The sequence below is a fragment of the Manacus candei genome, unplaced genomic scaffold, assembly GCF_025592945.1.
Source record: "Manacus candei isolate 608988 ecotype Guabito, Panama unplaced genomic scaffold, ASM2559294v1 h1tg000013l, whole genome shotgun sequence".
Classification (NCBI taxonomy): Eukaryota; Metazoa; Chordata; class Aves; order Passeriformes; family Pipridae; genus Manacus; species Manacus candei.
In genome coordinates this window covers 2,834,341-2,862,183 of record NW_026138061.1, presented here as the reverse complement: position 1 = coordinate 2,862,183, position 27,843 = coordinate 2,834,341, and the positions used below count along the sequence as shown (strand labels likewise).

At 43.1% G+C, this 27,843-nt stretch overlaps 1 protein-coding gene across 1 annotated transcript; it reads left to right on the top strand.

Annotated features, from left to right (window-relative positions):
- Positions 1-1,075: 1,075 nt before the first annotated feature.
- HAS2 (hyaluronan synthase 2) lies at positions 1,076-21,220 on the top strand. The gene is made up of 4 exons (XM_051778490.1): positions 1,076-1,710; positions 10,826-11,452; positions 15,972-16,073; positions 18,233-21,220. The coding sequence occupies exons 2-4, from the start codon at positions 10,826-10,828 to the stop codon at positions 19,163-19,165; spliced, it is 1,662 nt and encodes a 553-aa protein (XP_051634450.1). The 5' UTR covers positions 1,076-1,710; the 3' UTR covers positions 19,166-21,220.
- The last annotated feature ends 6,623 nt before the right edge of the window (positions 21,221-27,843 follow it).

Sequence of the window (27,843 nt, the reverse complement as noted above, 5' to 3'; positions counted from 1 at the left end):
GCCCCCAGAGGGCTCCGAAGTTTTCGCACACGGTAAGGTAACGACAGGCGATAACTCGGCGAAGAGTCACCTCCGGATTTCCCAACGGTGTCTGGACACGGCTCCCTTTGTGGGCGCGACGCCTCAAAGCAGCGACCTTTGTGGTCCTTGAGAAAACAGCACGGGGGAATGGGAAGCTGATCCCCGCCATCCTCCCCCGCGGGTCCCCGCCAGGGCACGGCGAGACGCGGCAGCGCCAGCGCGGCCCCGCTCCGGCCCCGCGCCCGGCGCTGGGGGATCCCGGACCCCGCGCTGCTCCACTCGCCTCAACAGTGCCACCCAGTGCCCTTTTTGTATCATTTCAAGTGGAAACGGGGGCTTGAAAGCGGGGAAATCCGCCTTTAAGGCAGAACGGAGTCACAAGGAGCGAGTGAAAGCGACTGGCGAGCAGCAGTGGGGTGTGCTGTGAGCTGCGGGTGCCCCCGGCTACCGCGAACCATCGACAGAAAAGAGCGGACATTTCTGATTTAAAACAAAACAAGTGAAAGCCCCCCCAAACAAAACCCCAAATCAAAACCCGTGCCACAGTTCTCCAGTTTTTAAATGGCCTAACGTGTTTCCCGGCTTGTTTTAACGTGAGAGTCGGGGGTATGAAGGTCAGTGGGAGCTTCCTTGGGTCTTTGCTACAACAAATGTTCCCGTAAGTGAATGGGTAAAGCAGGATTAAAAACTGAAAAGTTCATCCATTCATAGAGGAAATTCCCTTATTAATAAAAACCAGCAGCAGCAATAACTGTCCCAGCCGAATAGTGGCTGTGGGAGGGACGAGTCCCACACCCCAAGCCCAGGGATGCAGGGAGTGGGGAAACTGGGGGCTTGCCCCCACTGCGGGGCATGAAGAGGAACCAGTTGGTGGCAACATATGTGTATTGCATTTCTCTGCAAAATTTGCAAGTAGCTAATTAAATTTCTGACGCTGAATCCTTGGCTGAGATCATTTCAATGGGCAGGGTTGGTTGCTTTTTTTTTTTCTCCTTACAGGAGTTCCCTCCCCTCCTTCTTCCCATCCTCCGCCTATTAAAACAACTCAAGTCTCACTTGTTAAAAGACCCCATAACGTGGAAGAGGCAGAAAAGCAGCAGCAGCAGCAGCAGGAAAGAAAAAGACGTCTGGAAAATATTACCCGTTTGCTGCTGCTGCTGCTGAGAAACCTCATTGAAACTGTTACTCGGGCAGCAAGGTATCACCAAAGAGACTTTATCTGATGCTGTACATCTCAAACTTTCAGACGCTGCCTTGCAACTTCTCCAGGCTCCTGGCTAGCGGGGTTTGAAATAAGATCTTCAGCTTCGACCACGAGAAACTAACTCCTAATTTATTATTTCTAACTTTTTTTAATTATTATTATTATTATTATTATTATTATTACTATTATTTGGGGAAAAAAATCCCACAACTTTGAGCTAGAAACTGAAGCAGAGAAAGACAAATACGTGGTAATTGTGAAAACACGTGGGAGAAAATGAGTAGGACTGACTAGCCTTAAGCGACTTTTTTTATTATTTTCATTTTTAATTATTTTTTATTTCTGAGCGTCTCAATAAGTCCGTGAAAAGTGCGATTTGATTTTTTTACCTCAAACTTGGAAACTATTCAGCGGGAGCAACGGTACGTGAGACCACACAGTTGGCTGGAGCCCCTCTATGACCAAAGGACAGAAGGACAAACAAGGTAGGTGATTTATGATTACGCTTCTGTCAGCTCAAGAGCAGAAGACCCCCTCCTCCCATCCCCACTATTCAAGGGAGGAAAACTGAAACAGATCCCCAGAATACGAGTGGGGCTGGGGGAGGATCTTACCGGCTCTTACGCTACACCTATTTCAGCAATGAATAGGACCGTCGTGAGGATGAATGAGGTTTTCAGGTTCAACCCCTCCTCCGTGTAATCCGTTTAAGACATTGCTGAGCGCCAAGATCGGGGGGTGGGGGGGTGGGGGGGGAGCCACCAAAAACAAAACCTCTCAAAAGATCCTAAAATTAAAATCTAGAGCAGGTTAGGCAGCTGCTCCGCTGAGCCCAGAGGGGAAGGCGAGACCAGCTGAGAGCCCAGGTGGGGTTCTCTCCGGCCATTCCCCGGCTGTGCATCCAGGGCCAGGCGGGGGACGCGACAGGAGCGGCGGGAGGGATGGGACTGAGGGAGGGAGGCGAGGCGGCGGGCGTGGGGCTGGAGTGGGGCGGGCGTCCCGCCCCGGAGCGGGGAAACCAGCGCTCCCGAGCCGCTGGGGCACCGCGCCGAGCGCGGAGGGCGGTTTCCCGAGCTCAGGAGGTTCGGGGGAGGCGGGATGCGGGGGGCGGGGGCTGCCCGCGGGCTTCCAGCGCCGCACGCCCGCCCCGGCCCCCCCCGCGCTGGCGGCGGGGCCGGCCGAGGGAGGGTCGTAGTTCGCGGGGGGCGAAGGTAGCGCCAGCACAACCTGGGCCGGCCCTGTCGGGTCCCGCACGGCCCCGCTCGGCGCGGGTCCCGCCACCCGGGCACAGCCCCCCCATCCCGGGCGGAGCGGGGCCGCCCCCCGTGACGTGGCGCGCGGGGGATCCCCGGCCCCGCCCCCTCTGTGACGCACAGCACCGCCCCCGCAGGCGGCGGGGCCGGGGATCCCCCTCAGAGCGGCCCCGCCGAGCGCTCGGCACCGCCCGAGGGAACTGCGCGGCCCCCGGGCCCCTCCCGCCTGAAAACCGCGTCCCTCTGTCCCGGACAGCCCTGCTCGGCACCTGTCCGAGCGTCCGTTCGTGCCTCTCGGACACGGCCGCGACTCACCTCGCCACACTCCGTAGTAATGCTGGCAGAAGGGTGAAATGGACCTAGAGAGAGAATTTACCCCATTTCCCTTCCCCCGAAAGGACCCCAATGTAGTACAACACTCCTGATGGGCGTTGTCTTAGTCTAGAGGTGGGAAAACTGAGGGGGGATCTCATCAATGCACATAAATATCTCCAAGGTGAGTGCCAAGAGGATGGTGCAAGACTATTGTCGGTGGTGCCCAGTGAAAGGATGAGGAGCAGTGGCCATAAACTAAAACACAAGAAGCTTCACCTCAACATGAGGAATAACTTCTTTCCATTGAGAGTGGCAGGGCACTGGAACAGGCTGCCCAGGGAGGTTGTGAAGTGTCTCTCTCTGGAGACGTTCAAAACCCACCTGGATGTGTTCCTGTGTCACCTGCACTGGGTGACCCTGCCTTGGCAGGGGGGTTGGACTGGATGATTGCCAGAGCTCCCTTCCAACCCCAACAGTTCTGTGATTCTTCAGGGCTGCAGTGATCCCACATCTCCAAGGGCTCAGCTGCTCCTCTTGTTTCACTCGGCTTCATAGTCTCCTTCCTCAAGGATCATTTTTCCATCGGCACCCATGCACTTTTTCAAAAGCACACGTTGCATGTAACATGGATGCCTCAGTGGTTCTTTTGGGGATTGGTTAGGTTACTTCACCTGAGGGTGATGGCAGTGAAATATGTTCTTTTCCCCTGAAAAACTTTGCAAAATTCAGCAACTCCTAGGCTAGAGGAGTTTTGTCTCTGGTGTCAATAAAGCCAGGATTTCATTTCAGGGTAGTAAAATCTTTCTTACCCCTCATGCAAGCAGAGAAAAACCTGAGGAAAGATTTTCCCAGGAGGAAGAGCAACTCTACTGGTTTCAGTGGAGTTTTCCATGCAAGTTCACTAGCAAAAAACTATTTGTGGCATGAAAGGACATTTGCTTCAAGGTGTTGCTATTTAAGATTAGTGTATAAAGCAGTAAAGTAGTCCTCCATTCAGTGTAGTGGGAGTTGACTAAGTCAAACAAGGTATGACCTGTGCTTTATAACCTAATTGCAAGATAATAAGCTGTATACACTAAATAAATATTTATTTGCTGGATTAAGTAATGAAATAGTCAAGTTTGTGCATCCAGGGACTTCATAACTGGCAACCAGAAAGTATTTCTGAACTATATTTTTGTTTAACCACAGTCCAAAATATCTGAGTACCAGTATGATTTACTCCTTTATTTATTTCTTAGAGCATTTGTCTGGGGGGAGTTGTTGTTGGTTTGCTTTTCTTTTCTTTTTGCTAATTTAACAACTAGTGTATCACTGTCTACGTTACACTCAAATCCAACCAGCAGCTGTAAAATTCATTCCATTTTGGTTACTCAAACCTGTAAGAGACTAAATTTAGGCAGTTTAGTGAGAAACATACATTAATCAGATAGGGGATTCTTGATTTGCTGACCAAAGCCTGTGAATACAGATACACTTTGCCATCATTAGTAATCCTGTTCTTTACTTTAAACTTAACCCCAGAGTTAATTTTAGTCTAATGTGAGCCCTTTGCAGAAGATCAATAGCATAACAAAATCTGGAAGTGATAAATAACCAAAAGTACCAGATATGGTAACTGTGCTGTAATAAATATGTACAGATGGAACATAACTCTTTGGTTTCCTCTCTACAGACTGTAGAATAGAAAAGGGAGTCTGGACAGCTACTTTGTGCTTGTAATTAATGGGTACTTGGAATAATTTGTACTCCAAGGATAAATGATTTAATTTGCCATCAAAATGAGGCTAATAATGAATCTAAATATTGACTGAAAAATTGTAAGCCTCCAACACCATGTACACACGCTGAGTGTGTGTGTGTAGGGCCAGATACAGCATGTGCATGCGCACACAGATGCACACACACACACACACACTTGTGTAATTGAAGCAGTTTCTCTGATGAAGTCGATGCTATTATTCTCATATGTAAGGAGGGGGGGGGTTAAGGCTTATAAAGATGGCATTCTTCGATTGTGAGCAAAATAGCCCTTGGTAGCTGTATGCACTTATAGCCATGTGTGTTGGCCTTTAGAGTGTCAACCTCACTGATCTCAGGCATCCTACTGAATGAGAGTTGCATTTTTGTTGCAGAAAAATCCCTACTGAGTATACTTTCAGGTTAATATAGGCAAGGAAAATAGGAAATGGTGCGTTGGGTAACTAGAGAACTGGCGGATCCCATATCACCCCAGAAAGAGTTACACTGCAAAAATATCAGTAACCTAAGCCTTAAGAAGGGTTTTGTAGACCTCCAAAAACTTCCTTCATGATCATGATTCCCATTTTACAGGTGAGGAAGCTGAAACAGAGAGGTGAATTCACTTACCTAAGGTTATCCCGCACATGAATAACAACACTAGGAACCAAATCCAAATTATCTGGGTCCTGATCAACTCTTAGATTCTCTAACATAAGAAATGCAGTGGTTAACACTGACCCATCTAACAACCTTCATAAGGGAGGTTAATCTGTATAATAAATTTCTCAAACATATAGATACATTTTTATCTTGGGTGTCCCGGAAATAGCATCTTCACAGAGAAAGATTTTTTTTTTTACACCTTTACTACAGAACTGCAAGATATATTATCCACTGATTTCCCTCTTCTGCAAAAATACCTAAGTGCACACTTATCTTTAATGGCATGCTTATGTGTTTTGCTGAATCCAACGCCTCAGCATTAAGGTCCAGTACATATTCAAGAGTTCGCCTTTGATACAAGCACGTAAAAATGAGACATTTTCAAAGGTTGTCTGTGCTCAGCACTTCTGGTTTCAACAATGGTTGCAGACAAATCTGACCTGTGGATCTTGTGTGAAAAGTTGATTTGTATTATCAATTTAGTTTGCTACTGAGAGTGTGCTACTGAAGTCAATGCTACAAGTGCACTACCACCAACTAAATTGCTTTAGTTTCTATTGCAAAGCAATCACTTGGCACTCAAACTGGATTCCTCTTGAATGACCTAATTGCAAGCTACACCCCTGGGGGACACTTTTCAGGTTTTTAATCCATGGAGTCTGACTATACTTAGTTCAGAGTAAAACATGAAAATGTATGGAGGATGGAGTTGGGCCCTTAGCACCAATTCTTCCTCATTGCAGATCTGTTTCTGTAGTATTAGACTATTTGCTGATGTGACCATAGCCCTAGATGTCTAGAGAGAGGCACAGATCTTTTGAACCTTTATGTGGTGGGTGGACCTTGGCTGGCTGCATAGCGCCCTCCCAGCTGCTCTATCTCTCCTCTCCTCAGCAGGATGTTGGTAGAGAAAATAAGATGGAAGATCACCAGGTAGGTTGAGATCAAGGCAGCTTAATAAAGCAAAGGCTGTGTAGAAAGTAAAGGAAAACAAGACATTTATTCTCTACTTCTCGTCAGCAGGTGATGTTCAGCCACTTCCCTGGAATTAGGGCTTCAGTACAGGTAGCAGTTGCTCTGGAAAAAAAAAGTCATAATTAATTCCTCCCCCTCCTCCTCCTTTTAGCTTTTATATCTGAGCAGATGTCCTGTGGTGTGGAATAACCTTTGGTCAGTTTGGGTCAGCTTTCCTGGTTATGTCACCTCCCAGGATCTTGCCCACCCCTAGTAAACTGGTGTAGGGGAAACATTGGAGAGACAGCCTGGATGCTGTGAGATGCTCAGCAGTAGCCAAAACACTTGTGTGTTCTCAACACCTTCCTAGCTATAAATAGCACTATGAGGACTGCTATGGGAAAAATTAACTTCATCTCAGCCAAATCCAATACAGGCAAAAAATGAGCACGTTTGTGATTGAACTTTTACTGTTGTCTCCTGGATAGATATTGACTTTTGCAGATTATGGCTGCGATTTTTAAAAATGTCTTCAAATGTTTGGAATTAATAAGTCCTAATTCTTTCAAACAACCTTCCAAATCATTACATATGATGTACAAACTTTCTGTCTCCCCCTCTTGCTTTTTAATATTCTGGGGAAAACTATCCAGAAGTACTACAGGGCAATGTTTGAGTGTTGTGCATGAAAGATGATTTCTGACAGAGATGATGTAGTGAGCTGCATCCCCATTTGTTACAAGCAAACCTAAGTTCAGTTTGATCCCCCATCAGTCACTGGTTCCATGTCCTGTATCAGCAGATGCCAGGTACCACCTGGTTTCTTCCTTTAAAAGAAGTGAAGAGACTGCAAATAATATTGATGTCTTCAGACACCAATGCACATACATTTTCTGGATATGTATTTGACCCTATCTGTTTGTTACCTTCTTGATGTATTAGTAAAAAAATACGTTTTTCTTTTTTTCTCTATGCCTCCTGACTTCTGCTGTCTTCAGTTCCTGTTACTGTCAGGGATCCATGAAAACTGATTAATAACCATATGGACAGACCCTGCTACATGATTTTGGAGTGGTGTTTTACCACAGAAGTCACCAGCATTCTTTGCTGAGGAAAGACCAAAGACCCAGCTCAAAGCAAGACATATGAACCTGCTGAATTTCAATCAAGTGTCTAGATCTTATTAAAGTTAGGTCTATGTACAATAACTACAGTCAACTACTAGCCTAAATATTTTTCAGAATAGAGAGAACTGAAGCATATTTTGCTATGTTCTTATAATTTGAGATCTAAGGCATTATTCAGTCTGAGAAAGGAGTGTGATCTCTAGTGCTGCAGTTAATACCTCCATCATTATATGTAGAGGGTAGGTATATCACTCATTTGTTAATCTGATTTTTTTTCTGAAAATGATGTTAGAAGACTACAACTTTTAGTCATGCCAGTTCTTGATATTAATGTAGAGTAAGTTCTCCTTTGTCATAGGTTGGAAGATCCTATTTCTTGTGGCTTTATCAGGGTGCCAAAAGAGACACAATGCCAAAGAGTTCACTAGGTGGACTCTGATGCTGAGTACATGCAAGAGTTCATTTCTTGACCATGCTTTTCCATAAGAGCATCCAAAGAAAGGCACATTGCCTCCTCCTGTACAGTCACTACAAGGCACATATATCCTTGGGACCTCTTAGTGAATCAAAATGTGTGAGTGAATCAGCAACAGCCTACACAGCATTAGGATTTAGCATATGACTTTCACATTTAATTTCTACTAGATGTGCTGGTGAGCACTGCTCAGCTCCATCCACGAAAGTAAACAGCTGCAATATAATGACAACAAATTGCTCAATAGCAGACTTTGAAGCCTCTTTACGTACACTCATCTTGTTTATACAAACCTGGAGTCTGTTTGCTGGAGGCTGCATAAAGCTCGTACTGGGCTCAACACCATGGGGTTAGGGGAAGATGTGTGTAAAGGATTTAGGTGCCCAAATTGCAAAGTAGAATTATTATATTTCACTGTGTTATGCCAGGCTAGATGCTCATAACAGCACTGTCTGACCTAAAAATCTCTAATGCAGCTGCTCCCTACCCTTGGTGTTAGTATTTGACTCAGCAGTTCATTTTTGGTCCCAGACTTGTACAAGCATCATTTCCTTTTACTTTTGGCTCAATTACTGGAGAAGGGTGGAGAGTTTTTGGCTTCTTTGCCATTGTTTGGGCATGTTCAAGTTGATAAAGATCATTTCTGCTGGGCAAGCTATCAATAGCTCACGTGTTAAAGCTTGAGAATATTGAGCAACTTTTTCCAGAGTTCCTTGAGATTCAGTCAGTTAAAACACTATACATAAAAACCTCAATTGCACATACAAAGAGCAAAGTTTCTTTGATGAAAGCCAGGAATTTAGATCAAAACACCATTTATTTTCCTAAGGATGACAGTGAAAGGATAGAAAAAAATGCTGTTTTATTAGCACCAGAAGTCCATTTCTTGATTTTAAAAGACTGGGGGTTTGTAACAGAGGGAAGCTGGGCTGTAATGACAAGATCAGAGAATTATTCTTTTTTTCCTTTTTTTTTGCAGAAGTACTTCACAGGTACAGACAAGTAATAACAAATTAGTATAAAAGATGCCTAGTACAGTATATAGGCAGTCAGATGTAACCACTCCAGATCTTAATCTAAATCCTGTGACTCCTACCCATCGAAGCGGTCCATTTATTTCAGCCATATAATTGTTAATGTAAGCAGACTCTGGCCCCTACTCACTAATACAAATGTTCTATTTCTGACAAGAGAAAAGAAGTGATAAACCCCAAAAGGGAAAGCAGAGTACAGCTGCACCATTAATGAGACATTTACCTTGATGTTTGTGACATTTTGCATGCTTGAGGAATTAGTAAACACACAAGCTATTTGACTTTAAGGTAATCTAGAAGGGGATCCGTTACTTAATCTCTTTTCTAAAGCAAGTCTAATTTGGGCACTGGGTTTTAATTCATATATACCAGTGGAGGTAAGCATATCTTTTATTAGGCTTCTTTATCACCCCCACTGTGAAAAATTTTCAGACAGGCCAGAGCAGGGATGGTGGATGATTACAGCACCTGTCAGAGCCCAGCCATAAGTATTCAAGGAAGTCATAAAGATGGGGTCCGATTTCTTTAACAGTGCCTCCAAATATACATTTAAGAGGCTTCCTTCTGTCTTGAAATTTAAGACCCTAAATAGCCAGTGGAAAAAAAGCAAAGTCTTTGTAACCTCCGACTTCATGCTCATCTAGTTTTATTTTGATTTGGAAGGTGATTCCGTGTTGACTTTTTTTTTCCAAGCCTTTAACTTGTCAGACATATATAACTGATGACAGCTATGTTGCTGTAGCTTGGTAGTAATTTTTCAATGAAGAGTTAAAAACATATATGAGGTGAGGAAGTCCTGTTCCAACTTCAGCTTTGGCCAACAGATGGTGAAACAAATATGATCAGCAAATGAGCAAGAAGATAGCAGCAGGGAAAACATGAATAATAGCAAGAAAACACAAATATTAAGTCCAGTACTCTGAGAGGATCTACTTCAGCAAAATATTCAAGCATGAGCTTTATTGACTTGCAACACACTTGCTGGGTTAACCTTAAACAGACATTATCTGTTTTATGTCCTTCACATTAAATGCATCCAGTGACAGAAAACATTGTCATTAACTTCCTGTAATTCTGAGAAAGCATAAAATTGTTAATGTGATTGTCAAGAGAAAGCAGTTTGGTAGCAATATAGTCTGCCTCTGCCTGTCTACACTGTTTGTCTCAAGAATACCAGAGCACCCTCCATGCCAGCCACAGCCCAGAGCTTAGGTTAGAAGATTTTATAGGCAGGTAACCTAAGTATGTAGAAGTGGTCAGAATCAACTGATGTCCTAAGGAATTTCTGAGTCCAGGGTGGAGTCTTGGCTCTGTTAAATTTATGAGTATTTTTGCCACAGACTTAATCTAAGTCAAGCTTTAGCCCCTATACACACATGCTCACGTGTGCATATATCTATGTACACAAATGTATAAATAATACATTTTTGCAATGGTATTGAGAAGACCTTTTAAAGCAGATGTCTGATTATATAAATATAAATTATAAATATAGTCAGACATCTGTTTAAAAAATTATAAATACATTCAGACATCTGTTTTAAGAATGTCTTTCCAATATTTTTGCAAACATAACTAAGTGACCGAAACAATTCAGGGTGGGATGCGGTCATGACATGGATGGGGGATGAGGAGGGGCTGCCCAGACATTCAGCTGTTCCACTCGCCTGTAACTGTATGAAGCAAGTGATGGCCCAAGAGCCCTTCTCCAACCTCCTCAGGGAAATATGACAGAGCATCTCATCCAGCAAGCCCAGGCTGCCAAAATAAGATCCTGACACAGACAGCAACTTCTGTGAGGACATTACAAATAGCAAACATCTCTGCTACACTAAGTGTATTTGGGTCATGCTTTACATGCAGAAAATACTGCAAAGAGATGTTATGCTGAGCAAGGTGATGCCGTAAGTCTGTGAGCCAGAAGCTCAGGGTGTATCTGTTGCTGCTGAGATCTGTGTTGTAGCCACGTGAACCACTTATGAGATCTTACACCAGCAAGTGGTGGCTCTGCTAACGGTTTCCCTACTTCTTTGCAGATGTATTGTGAGAGGTTTATATGTATCCTGAGAATACTTGGAACCACACTCTTCGGGGTGTCCCTCCTGCTGGGAATCACCGCTGCTTACATTGTAGGCTACCAGTTCATCCAAACAGACAACTACTACTTCTCCTTTGGACTCTATGGTGCTATCTTGGCATCACATCTCATCATCCAAAGCCTGTTTGCCTACCTAGAGCACAGGAAAATGAAACGGTCGCTAGAGACTCCAATCAAGCTGAACAAAACAGTTGCCCTTTGTATTGCTGCCTATCAAGAGGATCCTGACTACTTAAGAAAATGTTTACTTTCTGTGAAAAGATTGACCTACCCTGGAATTAAAGTTGTTATGGTCATTGATGGGAACTCAGAAGATGACGTTTACATGATGGACATTTTCACTGAAATCATGGGTAGGGACACATGTGCCACTTATGTCTGGAGTAATAACTTCCACGACAAAGGTCCAGGTGAGACGGAAGAGTCTCACAGAGAAAGCATGCAACACGTATCTCAGCTGGTCCTGTCCAACAAAAGTGTTTGCATCATGCAGAAATGGGGTGGAAAAAGAGAAGTAATGTACACAGCATTCAAAGCACTGGGGAGAAGCGTGGATTATGTACAGGTAGGTATTAGAGCATCAGGTCAGTGCCAATTCAAACACACTTTGAAAGAAAGCAGCTTTTGTATATTTTGTGCAGCATGTTAGAGGCTATCCTAGTCCCTGATGAACACAGTGCTCCTTTCAGTCTGTTTGGAAACAGCTTGACCGTTAAAAGGGTATTTTGCTAGCTTTTAAAACGGCCTGTCTATCTGTGACTATGTTAAATCTGTGCACCAGCTACCGGAGAAATCCGAAATCCTCCCCCAACCTTCAGTACTGCCCCCTCATCTAAATGGTTTTGCTTCACACAAAGACAGTGGCCTCCTGAAAACCCCGTCTATGCTCCTGTAGGTTAAGATCTTGGGTAAGGCTTTATTTTGTGAGGTTGTTAGTGGCCCCATGTGAGCAGACAGACAGGTATTTGATGGCACTAGGGAATATCTCAGAGCAATGGTGGAATCTGTAAAAAACATGAGGCTATTTTAAAGGCATCAAAGGCTATGTGGAGTATTCAATAAAAGGGTCAATGTGCAGATTTGAAAGAAAGATTTCTCCAGCTAAAGCCTGAAGGAGCTTTTGCTTCATCATTTACAGCTGCATTACCTCACTCACCGCGACTTGGCCTTTAAAGCTCTTACGACACTATCACTTAAAAATGAATTAGGCTGGGTCCTCTCTCCCTGTTTTCAAAGCAGCAGAGGCACATTTCTTTCCAGCTGCCTTGGATCCCCTGAAAGATTGTCTGTGCTTTTGTCTTACTTACATGGGAGCACTTCTTACTCCTGCAAACAGCTCTGCTGATTGTGGGAAGGGGAAGAGGTCATGTATAAGGAAGGTGGGTGGGATCAGAATCTCTAGCTGGACACTAAGGTCCCTTCCTTATCATTCAAGGCCAACAAGGCTCATTTGACTAATACCACTGAATATGAGATGATCTTCCTAATGAACTACCCTCAGTTCTTCCTGCCTTCTCCCAAACTCAGAGCATCCAGCAGTCTCCTCCGGTGGAGCAGCAGCTCCCCGTGAGATGCTCTCTGCTGGCTCAGGGCAGCTGCATGGCTGAGCCATATGTGTTTCTGGGGTCTGTGCCCAGCCTTGTGTGGGTGTGTGCATGCTCTGCACAGCACAGTATCCACGTGCAGTGTCCAAGGCATGTGGAGAGCCTGCCAGTAGCTGGGCTGAGACCAGTGAGTCTTCCATGCACAGGAGGGGCAGGAACTGAAGAATGCCAGGAACCGCTCTGTTATTGGAGCTGAGAGAGTAAGGCGAAGATTTAAAACCCGTCCCCTACCACTTCTCAGACTGAAACTAATTTATTCTCTGAAAAGAGTGGCCTTAAGTTCTCCATTGTCTGCACTTTGATTCTGTGCTGTAAGGAACTATGATGGGATAAAAATGCTGATTTTCTCTATTAGCATGGGTTTATAATCGCTTCACACAGAAATACCAGATTGCAGAGAAAGAAGGCAGAGAGGAAGCTGATTCATTGCAAGTTTCCTCCCTTAATCCAGGTCTTGCATTTTTCAGGGAACCTGGAAAAAATGTTTCTATTTCAACAGTCATAGCATAAACTGAGAAAATGGAAGAGGTATTTCTGGTCAGTTAACACTCCTGACTGGGCTCAGAAGTCCTAATGAATTAATCAGGGACTGTAATACTGCTCTGAGCAAAGTTTGCAGTAATGACTAATGCCACAGTCACATCTACAGTTACATCTGCAGTAGAAATGCAGCACCTTGGTGGCCCTGGAGACTACACAGTCATGAAGGAATGTAGCTAAAGTGTGGCTTTGTTTTATGAATGAGTGAAGGTTGAGATATTTTAAATGGTTCTTTGGGGGGACCCAGGGTAAATTACTTTAAACAGGCCCAACATATTAAAGGCTAAGCAATCTGCATCAATGATAAAGCACTTAAAAAAGTGGACCATTCAGCACCACTGCCCTCCCTGAAATTGTAGGCCTTGAAATTGTACGGTTTTTAAAAGCCCACCTTGGGGTTATGGACAGGCAACCATAAGCTGTCAGACCAGTGCAGATAACAAGCTGTTGCCATTGGTTGTGTCTCATTAAGTACCTGAAACTGCTGTTTAGGCTTATTTCCATCCTTGAGGAGGTTAACAGTGTGCAAGTAATCAGGTGGAGGAGTTGAATTGGCAGGTGTCATTGGTGCAGAGCTGGTTGTGGCAGGCAGGGTACAATTCATCTTGGCTTGATGGAGGTACCTGTGCGGACAGTCCAGCACAGTCTGAACTTCTCAAAGCAGCTTGGATAAGCTGTCACTGGCTACAAAAAGTATCTGAACAGCTCGCTTAAGGTCAATCGTCCCTTTCATGCAACTCTGTGACCCAAGGCTGTAATTTTTAGGTCACTCAGCCTTTATGTGGAAAGATGGCAAATTGCCTCTTAGGCTGTCCTGGGCCACCCCTGGCTGGGCAGACCTCAGTGTGTTTTATTTGAGTTCCTAAGTGTCTGTATTTGGGAGTGTCCTCTTTTCACATGCAAAAACCTCATCCAGATGAAAAATAATGGCTTGTTAGGTTTGTCCCAAAACCCCAGACATGTCCACTGTGCTGGCATGCCCAGGACATGTAATGGTAACTTGTAAATAAATCCAGTGTTTTCCTCATTTCATATTAGTGAGAGTTCTCATGGGCAGGCCTTTCTGCTATAAAGAAATGCATCTGATGGAGGTGGTGGCTGCTCAAGGGACAGGTTCTGGAGGGAAAGCAGAGGGGCTGGGGGGGGGAGCTGATCCCAGCCCACCACTCATGGTCACAAGAAATGGGATGCCTAAAGCTGCCTGAGCACCCTGGGAATTCAGCAAACTACAGATTACCTGCGCAAAACACTCAGCAACAGGTCTTTCCAGGAAGCCCCTGGTGAAATACAAGCATCCTTTCTCCTCTTCAGTAGAATTGTTTTGCTCCCTTTCTATCACCAAGCACTGCCACTGATGACAGCTTTCCACTAAAGCTGGAGGCACACCTTGGCCAGGTTACAAAGGTGCTCCTTGGGATGAGTCCTTTGAGGAGAAGAGATGGATGCATCAAGTTAGGGCAAGCTGGAGATGCTTGTGGCTTCTGATGGAAATATGAGAGCTTTCATCACCTTTATCCTCTTGGCCCCCTCTGAGTGAGCATGGAGGGGAGCATGCTGGCAGACTCCCAGCTGCATCCCAAACTATGCAGCCCAACTATTCTGGGTAACCTCTCCTCTTGAGCCTGATCTATAGCAGAGCTTCAAAATGCTCTCCTCCCCCTTTATAGACCAGACATGAAGGTTACTGCTCCCCTGGAGTGAGAGGGCTTGGGTTGAATTGAAAGTTTGCACAGAAGAGCACCAAAATTAAGATACCTGATACAAAGTCTCAGCAGAATCTGTCTTAATATGTTGTTCATGCAGAGCTACTGACTTTAGCACCTACCGACCCCATCAAAACCACAGGAATCAGTGTGGGGAAAACTGGAAGCAGTATGAGAATTTGTAGGTCAGGATTCAGCCAGTCAGAGGGGGATTTCTGGGACAGTCTCTGCTCCAGTTCCTGGGCGTCTGTGAAGTGAGTTCACGCACTATGTGGGCAATGCTTTCAGCACCAGCAACTGCGACAAGGAAACACCCACTTTTTTTAAACAGGCTGCAGCCCGTGCAGTTCTCCTCAGAGCAAATGAAAGCAATGCCAGCTGCCTTGCAGACCGGCCAGCCTGTCTGAGCCCTCCTCCTACTCTCCAGGGGAAAGCCAATTTCCTAATGTACACAGAATTTAGTTGACTAGGAGTGTTTGTGTAGCTGAAATGCCTTGCGTGTGTCATCTAATTCTGCCCTGATCTCATGGAGTACTGAACTTCGAGACTCATTCCTTCTGGCCTTACATATTTTTTATAAGAATGCCAGAGAAAAATAGCGAATAATTTCTATATATCAAATGTCAAATCAAGGCACTACTAATAACACACCGTACATCTAAAATTAAAAATGAATTTGTGCTGGAATCCAAGATACATATCTTACATGAATTGCTAAAGTCTTCTGTGAGTGAAAGAACTATTAGGTTTCTTACCAGACTCCTACTTGACTTTTTTCTTTCTTTTTTTATAACAAGTGTCTGGAATTTACCTCCTCACTCCTTCCCTCATATGGCAGTGGGAAACATTTGACCAGGGTGCTCCAACTGTGCAGCTGATGCAGGGAAACCCTATGCTAGGGCTCAACAGGAATCTGCTGCACACCCACAAACATTGTCTCACTCTGTGGTGCCCCATATCTTACTCAACAAAGCCAGCCCACTGTGTTAGTAAAAAACCAGAGCTGATTCAGAAGAGAGGATTGTTGGAGGGCACAACCTTAACAAGGTCTCTGTTTCACTCAGCAACACTCTTTGCTGCCTGGTACAAATGGCCTTTAACAGAAATGTCAATGCAGTCTCCAAAGTCAGATTTAATTACATTCAGGAGAATATGCATTTAGAGTCATTATAACCACTCACATGATTTTTGTTTTCTTCTTTAACCCATTTTTGTTCTCGTTTTGTCTTACCTGTAGGTCTGTGATTCAGATACAATGCTTGATCCAGCCTCATCAGTGGAGATGGTAAAGGTTTTAGAAGAGGATCCAATGGTTGGAGGAGTTGGAGGTGATGTGCAGGTGAGTACAACAATTTTCAGATTAACAGAGGGGTTTCAGCAATTATTTGCATTGCAACTGATTTCCCTGCCTGGAATAGCACTGAATATACTAGATGTCTATATACTATATGTGTATATATGATATGTGATACCATTATAGAGGCTCTTATCATACCTTGATCTTTCTGTCAATTGAATGGAAACTCTTATTCTTGTACATGAGCATTGTGTGGTTTTAACACCCACAGCAAGCAAACAAATATTATTCTGCCTCATATATGTAAAAAAGAAGGGCACTGGCATTGTCAGGACTGTTGTGGCATCTTTGGGTATAACTGCTTGCCCAAGGTACCAAAGCAAAGCTATAGGGGAGCAGGGAACTGAGAACAGGTCTCTCAAAACCATGTTCAGCATCTCAAGTACTTCTATTATATTACTACTGTCATCCAAGATTGTTAGAAATAAAAGACATTTTGAAATGCTGTGCACTATGCACTCTGTGTGTTACTGGGTTTCCCCCACTTCTCTGGCAGGCAGGACAATGGAAAACTCCTACGTCAGACTAGCTCCACATCTGTTAGGATTTCCAGCATTGCCAAGTTTGGCTGACAGCTACAGCAGAAGACTGTTGGTTCCTTTTGACACAACTCCTTCTGCTGCACTTTATAAAGAAAAATGTGTATGAATATTTCAATAGGCCTTAGGATCAGTCCCCCATGCTCAGTTGGGCTTTTTATGTGACACAGAGAAGAAAGGCCATCTATATGGGCAAGCACTTACTAATGAATGCCCCAGTAGTCAGAAGTATTTCAGGCATGTGGCTCTCAGCTCCAGAAATTAGGATCACAGAGAAACCTGAATAACTTTGGAGCTCTAGACTGGCTACAAACCAGGTGTCACACTCACCCTATGCATGTGAGATGCCAGGCATGTGTGAGTACAAGTGGAGGGAGGCAGCACAGGTTCAGCTGTGACAGTGAACGTTCATAAGCATCTGCAGAGAGAGGTGGGAAGGACATGTGTCCTCTGGGAGGAAAGGTGAAGGCTCTGTGCTTTTTTTCCCAGTTCATTTTCCAACATACACCAAATGCATTTGAGCCAGGTTTGTATCTATCTCCAAGCCCTGCTGCTTCTAAAATATTCTGGAATTAAACTGAAACAGAGACAAGATTGGCCCACGGCCTTCACACCTGACAGAAATTAGGGTCATCAGAACAAAGACTACTCTTTTTTAGTTACAGGGCAATGCTTTCTAGTTGTAGAAGGCCACAGGTCCCCCTGAAAATCCCCACACTGAGAAGACATAGGTTCAAAGCTGGCACAGCCACCCTGCCACACACTTCCTTGCTGCATCCTCTGGCACAAGCTGTGTGCTGAGAACCTGGATGCAAAACCATGGACTTGTACATCTGCAGGCACTCATACCTCCACTGAGTGTTCAGACTCCTAGACTGTGCTTATGTCGTATTTTAAGTGTAGGTCTGAGCTTCAAGTGAGCTTTGGGGTGTGCAGAAGACTGAAAGCTTTATGGAGGTCAAGGGACTACAGACTACTGGAATATCACCTTATGTCTTGGGACAAAGTAACAGGGTTGGTACTGCAGAGGCAGAACAGGTTGTTCCTCAGAGGGCCTACTGTTGGATATGGGGACACAGTCCAGGGTCAAGCTTCTGGGGCCTTACAATACCAAAAATCTAGGGCAAAGACCATGTGGTCAGCTTTTCTCATGCTCCTGTGCGAGAGCTTTAGGAAGGTTGGAAGAACTTCTGTGAGTCCCAAAGATGGGTGTGGGGAGGAGAGCAGCAGGAGGCCATGTGTGGGACTCCACAAGCTCTTAGAAATGTCTGAGTCCAGCAGGTCTTTAAGTGGGGACAAAGGGGAGGGAAGAACGAGACAGAAAAGAAGGAAGTTTCTTGGTGGAGAAAGGAAAGTGTGTGAAAAAAAAGAAAATGTCTTGGTGGAACATACTTTTGAAGGCTTCATCTCACCCTTCCTGTCAATGTCTTGGCTGAGCTGTTTGTGTAACTCCTGGGTTTGCCATGAGCTGGACTCAGGAGTGAGGTTCCCACCACCTTTGGTCCAATGGTTCTCTAGTCTCTGCACATTTCTTATTAATCCAATTTGCATATTTTCTGTCTCAAGAGCTCATCTAAAATGAAAACTTTTTTTATTTTGCAGATTTTGAACAAATACGATTCCTGGATCTCCTTTCTGAGCAGCGTGCGATACTGGATGGCATTTAATATAGAAAGAGCCTGTCAGTCCTACTTTGGCTGTGTACAGTGCATCAGCGGACCTCTGGGAATGTACAGAAACTCTTTACTCCATGAATTTGTGGAAGATTGGTACAATCAAGAATTTATGGGCTCCCAGTGCAGCTTTGGAGATGACAGGCATCTAACTAACAGAGTGCTAAGTCTGGGCTATGCAACAAAATACACGGCTAGATCCAAGTGCCTTACCGAAACACCGATAGAGTATCTCAGGTGGCTGAATCAGCAGACACGCTGGAGTAAATCCTACTTTAGAGAGTGGCTTTATAATGCAATGTGGTTCCACAAGCACCATTTGTGGATGACCTATGAAGCTGTAATCACTGGATTCTTTCCTTTCTTTCTTATCGCCACAGTCATTCAGCTCTTCTACAGGGGAAAAATCTGGAACATCCTCCTCTTCCTGTTGACAGTTCAGTTAGTTGGCCTGATAAAGTCTTCCTTTGCCAGCTTCCTTAGGGGCAACATTGTCATGGTTTTCATGTCACTCTACTCAGTGTTGTACATGTCAAGTTTACTGCCAGCAAAGATGTTTGCAATTGCCACGATAAACAAAGCAGGGTGGGGCACATCAGGAAGGAAAACCATTGTAGTTAATTTTATAGGACTCATTCCAGTCTCCATTTGGTTTACAATCCTCCTAGGTGGCGTAATTTTCACGATTTACAAGGAATCAAAAAAGCCATTTACTGAGTCAAAACAGACAGTTCTCATCATTGGCACAATACTCTATGCATGTTACTGGGTTATGCTTTTGACTTTGTACATGGTTCTTATCAACAAATGTGGCAGGCGGAAGAAAGAGCAACAACACTACGACATGGTGCTAGACGTATGATGTTTCCGTGGGAAGTTACCCAGAGTTGTAAAGCAACCCAACGACCTTGTAGTATCTGTGGCATCAGACATATGTTGCCAAGGGAAATGGATCACTGCTGCTGGGAATAGGACACATATTCCTCTGGGTTCATTTTCATCCTGCCAAAGTAAGAAAAAAAAACAATTTTTTTTTTCCAAGGGGGGGAAGACACAAACCACACAGTTTCGACCTGTTCGCAAGAAAATGGGAGAACTTCTATGTTTATGCACTTTTTTATTGTGCATATGCCTGACAGTGTTACGTTCTATATACCTCACTGGTCATGCTTATGTGTGTGGACAGACAGGAAAGGATTTTGGAGAATTCGGAAATGGACCTTACAACCCCTTGCAACCTAATTTATGAACTTCTCTTTTTTTATAGTTCTGTTTATAGGAAGGGTCTTTTGTTTTAGGCTGCCAAATGTAATGCCAAAGGTAAATTTTAAGAGGCCATTGGCTGAGCTGTATTTTTATATTATTGTATTATTTGTGTGTGTGTATTTTTAAGCCAACGTTTTTTTAAATCACATATTTTATATTTTACTATCTGCCAAAAAAAGCTGCCTCCCCAACATTTTGTTCTTTAGCCTTTTTAAATATATTTAGGGAAAAAAATCATACTTTCTCACCTCAAATTTCTGCTGAAATGATATTGTTCACAACAGAAAAAATAAAAAGTCTCTGCATTTTTGCAACTAAAAAGTCTCTCTGCATTTTTGCAACTAATGAATGGTTATTTCTGTGAAAAAGCATTTAAATGTGCTCTTTTAAGACATTTATTAGGAAAGGCCCAACATTATCAGGTTTTGCATACAAGCATATTTGTGCATAAAAAAGGCCAAAGGGGTAGATATGTGCAATTTGGGGGTTTTGTTTAGATAACATTGTAAAAGGGAAATTTGATTCTCTGCTGAGAGCTTAATATCCCTGACATGCACAATAAACAATAAGGCAAGGCAGGCCTCTCTGCCACTGGAAAAGACATTGCTATAGGAAGACTCCCACTGATTTTATATAGGACTTGAGGAGTCAAAAACTTCTGATCTGGAAAAATATTGGGCACCCAAAAGTGCTGTTGATTTCACTGATGGTTGTAGTTATTAATAATCTGCTAGTACCAAGCAGATAGTTCAGATTTTTTATTTAAAAAAAAATACATGGAAGGAAAAACTTATCAACACTTTCAAAATGTGTGTGGTGTACTATAAAATTTCTGCAGTGCCCTTCATATAGTTTACAGAAAATACAAACATCAACTTCTCTGACATCCAGTGTAATACAGACCCCAGTACTGAGCCCAATCATTTGTGTTTGACTAGAGCATATCTACTAGAAAGGAAGCCAATTTTTTAATCAGAAAACATTGAGGCTTAGCAAATTCATCACTTCCTTGGTGCCTAATAATCAGTCTTGGACATTTATTTTGGACCATGGTTTTGAGAAATAATATTCAGGACTAAATTCTGCAATCCTTCACCAGCCAAAGGAATGTGGCATTGAGCCTTAATATACTCTATAAAGAGCAACAGAAAGCCAGCTGCCCTTTTTAGATTCTGGTATTAAAAGCACTGTGGTAAAGCAGAAATCAGCATATGATGCTTAAAGAACTTAGAAGCGTTTTCAGCTTCTTTATTTTATGCAGACATGGATAGATTCTGCTGTAGAATGAACTGCACACACACTACCTTATTTGTCTGATTATCTTGAGGTACATGATTGCTTGAAAGTCATATTATTATGTTAATGATTGGAGAATTGATTCATGTTAATTACAAAATAGAACAGTATTAAAAAAAAAGCAAAAGAAAAGGTAAAAATAAAAAAAAGACTTGGCTATGCCTTTTAACTATTTATGATGTAAGTTAAAGCTTGGGTTAACATTCAGACGTCAAATAAATCTTCTCATTCTATAAAAAGATTGAATAAATTGCCTGTATTTATTCTAGCAATTATTCAATGTCCTTCCAGTATAGGTTGTATATTATAATTGCTACTTTCATAAATAAAATATTTTTGATAAGATCATGACTAATTCATGGTATTTCTCATCAGCACTCGCGCTTTGAAGCCACAAATCTGCACAGTTTGAAGGCTGTTGTTGTCATGTCACCAGCCTGATTTCCAAGTGGGAATTTGTCATTGTACCAAGCCATCGAGTACTCATGGAATGTGTGCCTGAGGAAACCAGGGCTGGTCCCTGCTCTGAGAGGCAGCGCAGTACATGGGGAGCACTCAGAGTCTCTGCCCACCTCTGCCAGCAGCTGCTAGATCAATTTGGTCAAAACACTTCCTTCCCTTTTTCCTCAGCTTCCTGATTTGTAAAACAGGAATAGCAATCCAACTTGCAATCCCAAGCAATCCTTTTGGGAAAGCACTTCGAAGTTTATGGCCAAAGTACTTTACATGAGAGGTGATGTTTTCCAACCCTTCTGCCCGCTGAATGTTACCACCCTCCATAGTTGGGGAAGCAGAGGAGGACAAGTATGTGGCCTTCTCCTGCTCCTCATTACTGCTGTTTGTCAAGCCCCCTTTGCCCTGGCACAGCTGAAGTGCATGTGTATATTTTCTGTCACTGAGAGTTATGGGAGCAGCCACTGACACAGGGACAGAGGGAGCAAAGTGATATCTCATGCATCTCTCAGACCACAACAGGCTCATCACAGGTCAATTACTTAAGAGACAGCTTCTCAGCCCTCAGTGCTTGTTATTCTATGTCTACATACTGTGCCCAGTATTGACTTCCCCAGTACAGGGACATCATTGATAAATTGGGGCAAGTTTGGTCCAGGGACAGCGTGATAGTTTGAGCTGAAGGGTCTGAGAGAGCTGGGCTAATTAGGCTGGAGAAGGGATGGCTTTGGCAGGAGGACCCTAAGCCTCCCCAATACCTGTAGGGAGGTTTTCAAGAGTATAGTTCTAGATCTTCACAGTGCTGCTTGGCGTGAAGATGAAAGACAACAAGTTTGAGTGGAAAGGGCTGAGGTTTGAGGTTCAGCCTGGGTATGAACAGGGACTTCTTCCCCCTGAAGACAGTCAGACATCTAAGCAGGTTGCCAGGACAATGCAGCCTCCATCCTGAGAATGTTTCAAGACTAGACTAAATAACACTGAGGTGCCTGATCTGACCTCAGAGCTGCGCCTGCTTTAAGCAAGAGGTTCAGCTAGAGTCCTACACTACTTCTCCTGTTATCGTTTCTGAAGCAGGTGCTGACAGCTCCCACCCACACGGAAGTTCATTCCCATCTCTGTTCCCTGCACTGACCCCAGATACAAACAGCTCAGTAGCAGCTGGCACTGAGTACCCAAAAAATCTGAGCCCGTCCTGTGACTATGTCACTCTCCTCACAGTGTTTGTGGCTGTTTAAAAAAAGGTTTCAGCAGAAAACTAGACTAGAAAACAGTTCTTAATTCCTGTTTTTCATTAATAGCAAATATATTTGTGAGATCTCTGTCAAAAGAAGAAAACATGTTAAAAGAAAAATTTGATCTTATCAAATTCATTTCGGACTTTTTTAAAAACACTGATTTTTTTTCACCTCTGATAGACAGATGGTGCTGAAAAAATTCCCACAAACTATGGATGCTATATAAAAGTCTAAAAAGAATCTTTTAAAAAAATGCAATGAATTGGCAATATTGCAAGTTATAAAGCATTTCCATAGTAGAGTAATTTGGATTTGAGAGCATCTGTTTGCAGAGGTCAAGTGTGAGTCAAAACCTATGATAATCAGAGGTGCAGCAGGGAGAAGGACCCCTCCTGTTCTGTCTGCTAACAAGCTTCATTTTGGCCAAGAATCAGGTTTCTTTCAATGGGAAATGCATGAATATGTAGCAGAAATTTTCTAGGAGGCAGAAAAATTCCTGTCAGACACATACTGCCAAATATGTCCTGATGCACAAGCTGTTGAGAATCTGTCTATTAAAAAATTTGGTCTGAATTTTATTCTTAGCAAGAGATATGATGGTGAAAAGGAGACAAAAGCACTGAAAGCTGTTGATGTGGTTTGGTATTACTGACATTGAAATTGGTACTACTTCTTTGAAGTTAAAATGATTATCTTAAATATAGTACAGTTTTCCCCTAAATTTTATTTGGCCTAAGTTTGCTGTTTCAGTTTTGTATCTGATGGATGGATGGATGGGTGCCACAAATTGTTGCTGCTTCTTCCAGCTATGGAAGAAACATATAATACTTTATATAATATAGTATTCTGTCTCTGTCAAATAAATCCCACTTACTCTCCTAGAATAACACCAAGATTTCTATAAGTTACCATGACTGCATACAGGAAAATAACCTTGTAGTTACATTTAAAATAGATAAATGAGAGACCCGGGCCAAGTTTCTGAGCTTTGGTACATGATAATGCTCTGTACCGTTCAAGTGTAAATATAATCCATGGCATGTTTTTGCCATAGGCCAGAAAGTCCTGCCCCAGAAAGTGCTGGACACAGCGTGGATTGATATATGGAGCAGGAACCAGCCTGGTTTGGGAGACCGTAGAGCTTAGGTGTGATCCCTGTCATCAGTTGTTCTCAAGATCGACAATAGTCCCTGGCTTTTTTTTTACTGGATTGCGTATAATATCAATGCCCCACCAAGGAGGACAATGCTTATTCTCTCAGGAGGTCTACAGATGTGATTAGTTCTGCAGCTCTTGAAAACACCTTTCTTTTTTTCCTTTCCTTTCCTTTATGCATTTTCTAATCCCTTTGGTCACGAGCAGGAAGCAAGAAAAAACACTACCCATGGTGTAGGACCTACTGCATTAATACTTCCATCACTTCTTTTACATGGCTTCCATGGCTTCCCTGCTGGGCTGACTTTCTCCTGGTACTTCAATTTGCTCCTGGTGGGACACACCCTGTAGAAATGAAATGGTTATGACAGAACTTTTTTTGGCTGCTTCTTACAAGTGTCAGTGAGAACAGAAAGCATTAAGAGCTTGCCCGTGATCAGTGCCATTTTATATAATGGAAGAGGGTGACATCTGGAATTTAACATTATCAGTCACATTATTAAAGAACCCACAGAAAAAGCATGTGCAAGAGTGACAGCTAGCAAATGAGTCACAGGAAATTAGATTTTGGTAGTTTCTTTGCCCATATAATTATCTATTTCATATTCTTTATGAGTGAAATCAGCACTTTTTACTATGTCTTGACCCTACAGCACTTTGGGGACACATAGAACACCAGAACCATGAAGAACTGAGATGAATGTGACTAAAAATACTTTAAATGGGTAGCTTGCTCCAAATTAATTACGAGATTGTGGCCTGTGTATGCTCTTCAAAATTGCTCTTTAGCTTTCCATACTGATTCTTTTTAATGAATGTATCTTATAGGCTGCACCTATCCAGTGAGTTGATGCTGCAGATCACCAGTGATTTCCATCTGCCCTCATTATTCATGGCCTTCCACAAAAATTGCACAGCATCTTTTCATTATGGGTTGGTCCTGACCTGGATTCTGCCAGCATCTATGATATCTGGAAAACCATGACAGTACTTAGAAATGTCTTAGAAGACATTTCAGTATCAAAAAATAAAGTCTGTGAAGATCATGGGAGAGGGCTCCTCCAAAAAAAAGAGGAACCATTTGATAACAGAAATAAAACTCCAGCATTGCACAGTACACAAAATGTCTGTTTTGTGCTTTACAGTAGAGCAACATACCTTTTTGGAGAGGGGGTTTTGGGTGGGGGTTTTTTTAGGGGGAATGGGGGTGGAGGGAGTGGAGGTCTGGGGAGGTTTTTTTTTTTAAATGACCACCAAGAAGACTTGCTGGCAGCTTTTCCTGGAGATAGAAAGAGGAGGGAAAGTGGATGGTTAGTGCTGTGACCTGCCATCTGGCTGAGCATGTCAGGTAAAGAGATTAAATGTTCAGGTGTAAAATCTATGGTGCTTGACTCCAGCCAAGAGAAAATTCAAATAAAACCACCAAAAAGGGATATCCATGTAACTCTGAACATGGATACACCTCAGAAGTTTAATGTAAACCAGGTATGATACTCCCTCCTCCATTTATTTTTTTTTGGGTAGGACTTTAATACAGCTTATTTCTTGAGCACTAGAAGTCTGACCAAGATGTGCTCACATGATCACAGGTGTACTATATGGAGGTGCCCTCCTACAGACACTCGAGGAAGATACTGAGCACATACCCCCTACTGCAGAGCACATTAAGCTGAGGTAGTTGCAGGTGTGCCTCCGAACATGCACTGTCTCTGTACAGGACTTTGCACAGGCCAGAACTAAAATACCTGCCTCACGCCGCCTGCATCCACTGTGCTCAGGATGTTCCTAGATGAACAAGAAACAGGCTGTTGGCTGAATGACTGCATATTTCCCTCTGAAGCAACTCCAGTGCATGACAGGTGCATAGGTTGCACATATGATGCATCCAAGTGGTAAAACAGACCATGCTGTACATGCAGCAAACCCATATTAGCCAGAAATCACAGGAGACGGGTGTGCAACTGAGACATCTATTCCTGGCAGCAGAGGAGAGAGAAGAGGGGTTTCATCATTACAAGAAGTATAAATAAAGTGTAAATAAGCTATCTGACTGCACAGCACCTCCCTTTGTGGCCAGATGAGCGTTGCTGTGGCTGCTCTGCCTGGAGGCATTGGCATATCACCGTGTTACCCAGGGGAAAAAGAGATCGAGCCTATAGTACCTTATGCTGGGTGCAGCTGGCAGAGCACATGGTCTTCCCTCTTGGCCCACTGGATGCAGTTCACTCTTTTGCTGACAGAGCAGCTGCTTTACACATACTGCAGCATGACATCACGCTCACAGGTAGCTGCCAGATCCATTAATTTCAATTTTTATAACTATTAGCCTTTAATTCTAGTAATTAATTATTTGATGGTCATTTGGCTTAACCCAGTTCCAGTTCTAAAGCACATGCTGTAATCGGTTGGATTCGTTCCATGGAGAACAAGTCATGCCCCCAGCACAGTGTACTCCCCAGGTATCCTGACAGATCTCACGTGAATATCTGTACCTATTGGGGAGCCCATGTTGCCCACAGCTGCCAGCTTGGCCCCTCTTGTGCTTTGTTGTTGCTCTGATTGCTCCTTATGTTCTTAATTAAATTAAAGGAGTGTGAGGTTCTGGCCAAATTAATCATGGCTGGGAATCAACGTTCATATTTCCCTTTCAGCTTTGAAGTCTGTCTAATCTCTCCTGTTATCACTATAATATCTGAGATGTGATGAGGGCTTTGTAAGTACACAGATTAGACAGATTGAGAAGTTAATAGGGACATATGGGTGTTGTTTCTCAGCCATTATTCTCTCTGTAATTGTGGTGGAAAGAATCTGTCAGCAGAAATGCACTCCCCTGTAATACATTGCTGCAGCATGTTGGTAAATGTTGCGGAGAGTGCTGGTCTGACAGAGTGTGTTCTGCACACACGATTGATCACTCCATATCCTTTGTTTGGGTTTTTTTAAACACCTAACCAGCGAAGTAGTCACTTGGAAATATATCTGGCATTGACTTCAGCTTGCCAAGAACTGTATGAAGTTTTCTGATCAACCTGCTGTTGAAATAAAACAAAAAGCTTATTATCTTTGCTGTTTTCTGCCTGTGACTTTTGGGTGATACACTATGAGCTAAGAAGTAAAGCCTTGGGAAACTCGGCATCACTGCACAGGACACCTGCATCCTTTTGTTTTCCAGCCACTTCTTCAAATCTAATTTGTTACTTCTCTGTTTAAATCAGCACAGCCAGGCAGGTATAAAACTAAAGTCTTAACCACCCACAGCAATTACACATTATTTTTCATAAGATTAGGCAGGAAGCACTCCATAAATTCCAGTAGTTAACACTTGTTTTAATTGAATTGCTCCTGGAGTATGAATGTAACTGGTATTCCTCTGCTCTGATGGTTGTTTTTCCCAAAACATGGCTGCATAACAACAAACAGATGTTTCCCAAGGGAGACAAGCCCACGTTTTGAGTGATGGTAAAACATGCCTCTGTTCTGTACATTTATCAAGTACTTCCACATCTAAAATATCTGGAAAAATATTTTTGGTTCAGCTAATTTAATCCACTGGCATTAACAGAAGTTTAAAAAGATCTTGCAATTATCTGGAGTTTAACGCATATTAAATAATTTGGTCCTGATTTGTCTTCTTGTCTACAGGTAAAACAAGTCATTGGGATGCAGAGACGTGTTTTTCTAAGAAAATCAGAAAAACAGATAATGGATCATTCCTTAGATTCATTTAGGCTGCAAAGCATACATAGTACAGTATCTTAGCAAAGCAGCTTTTACCTGCTTCTATGAGGTAAACTACTAAAATAACTTGCCCAGGACAATATTGTGCTTTAGAAGACTTGTATGTAGACTGATGATAAATACTTCATATTGATTTAGAAATAGCTGAGGCATGCAAGATGCTCAAACCTTTATACCTGCTGCCATAGGATATTTTATGTTTTGCACCCTCACCTGCTTTAGCACCAGGTCAGCCAGGCTAATACAAACCATACTTATCTATGCTAACTTCAGATTAAATATTTGAATAAGGATGTTCAGGCAAATATCACTCTCAGTCCCTTCTATGACCCCAGCTGTGGAGGCAATGACAGCAGCCAACAGCCAGGGTTATTTACTTCTTCAAGAATTACAGCTA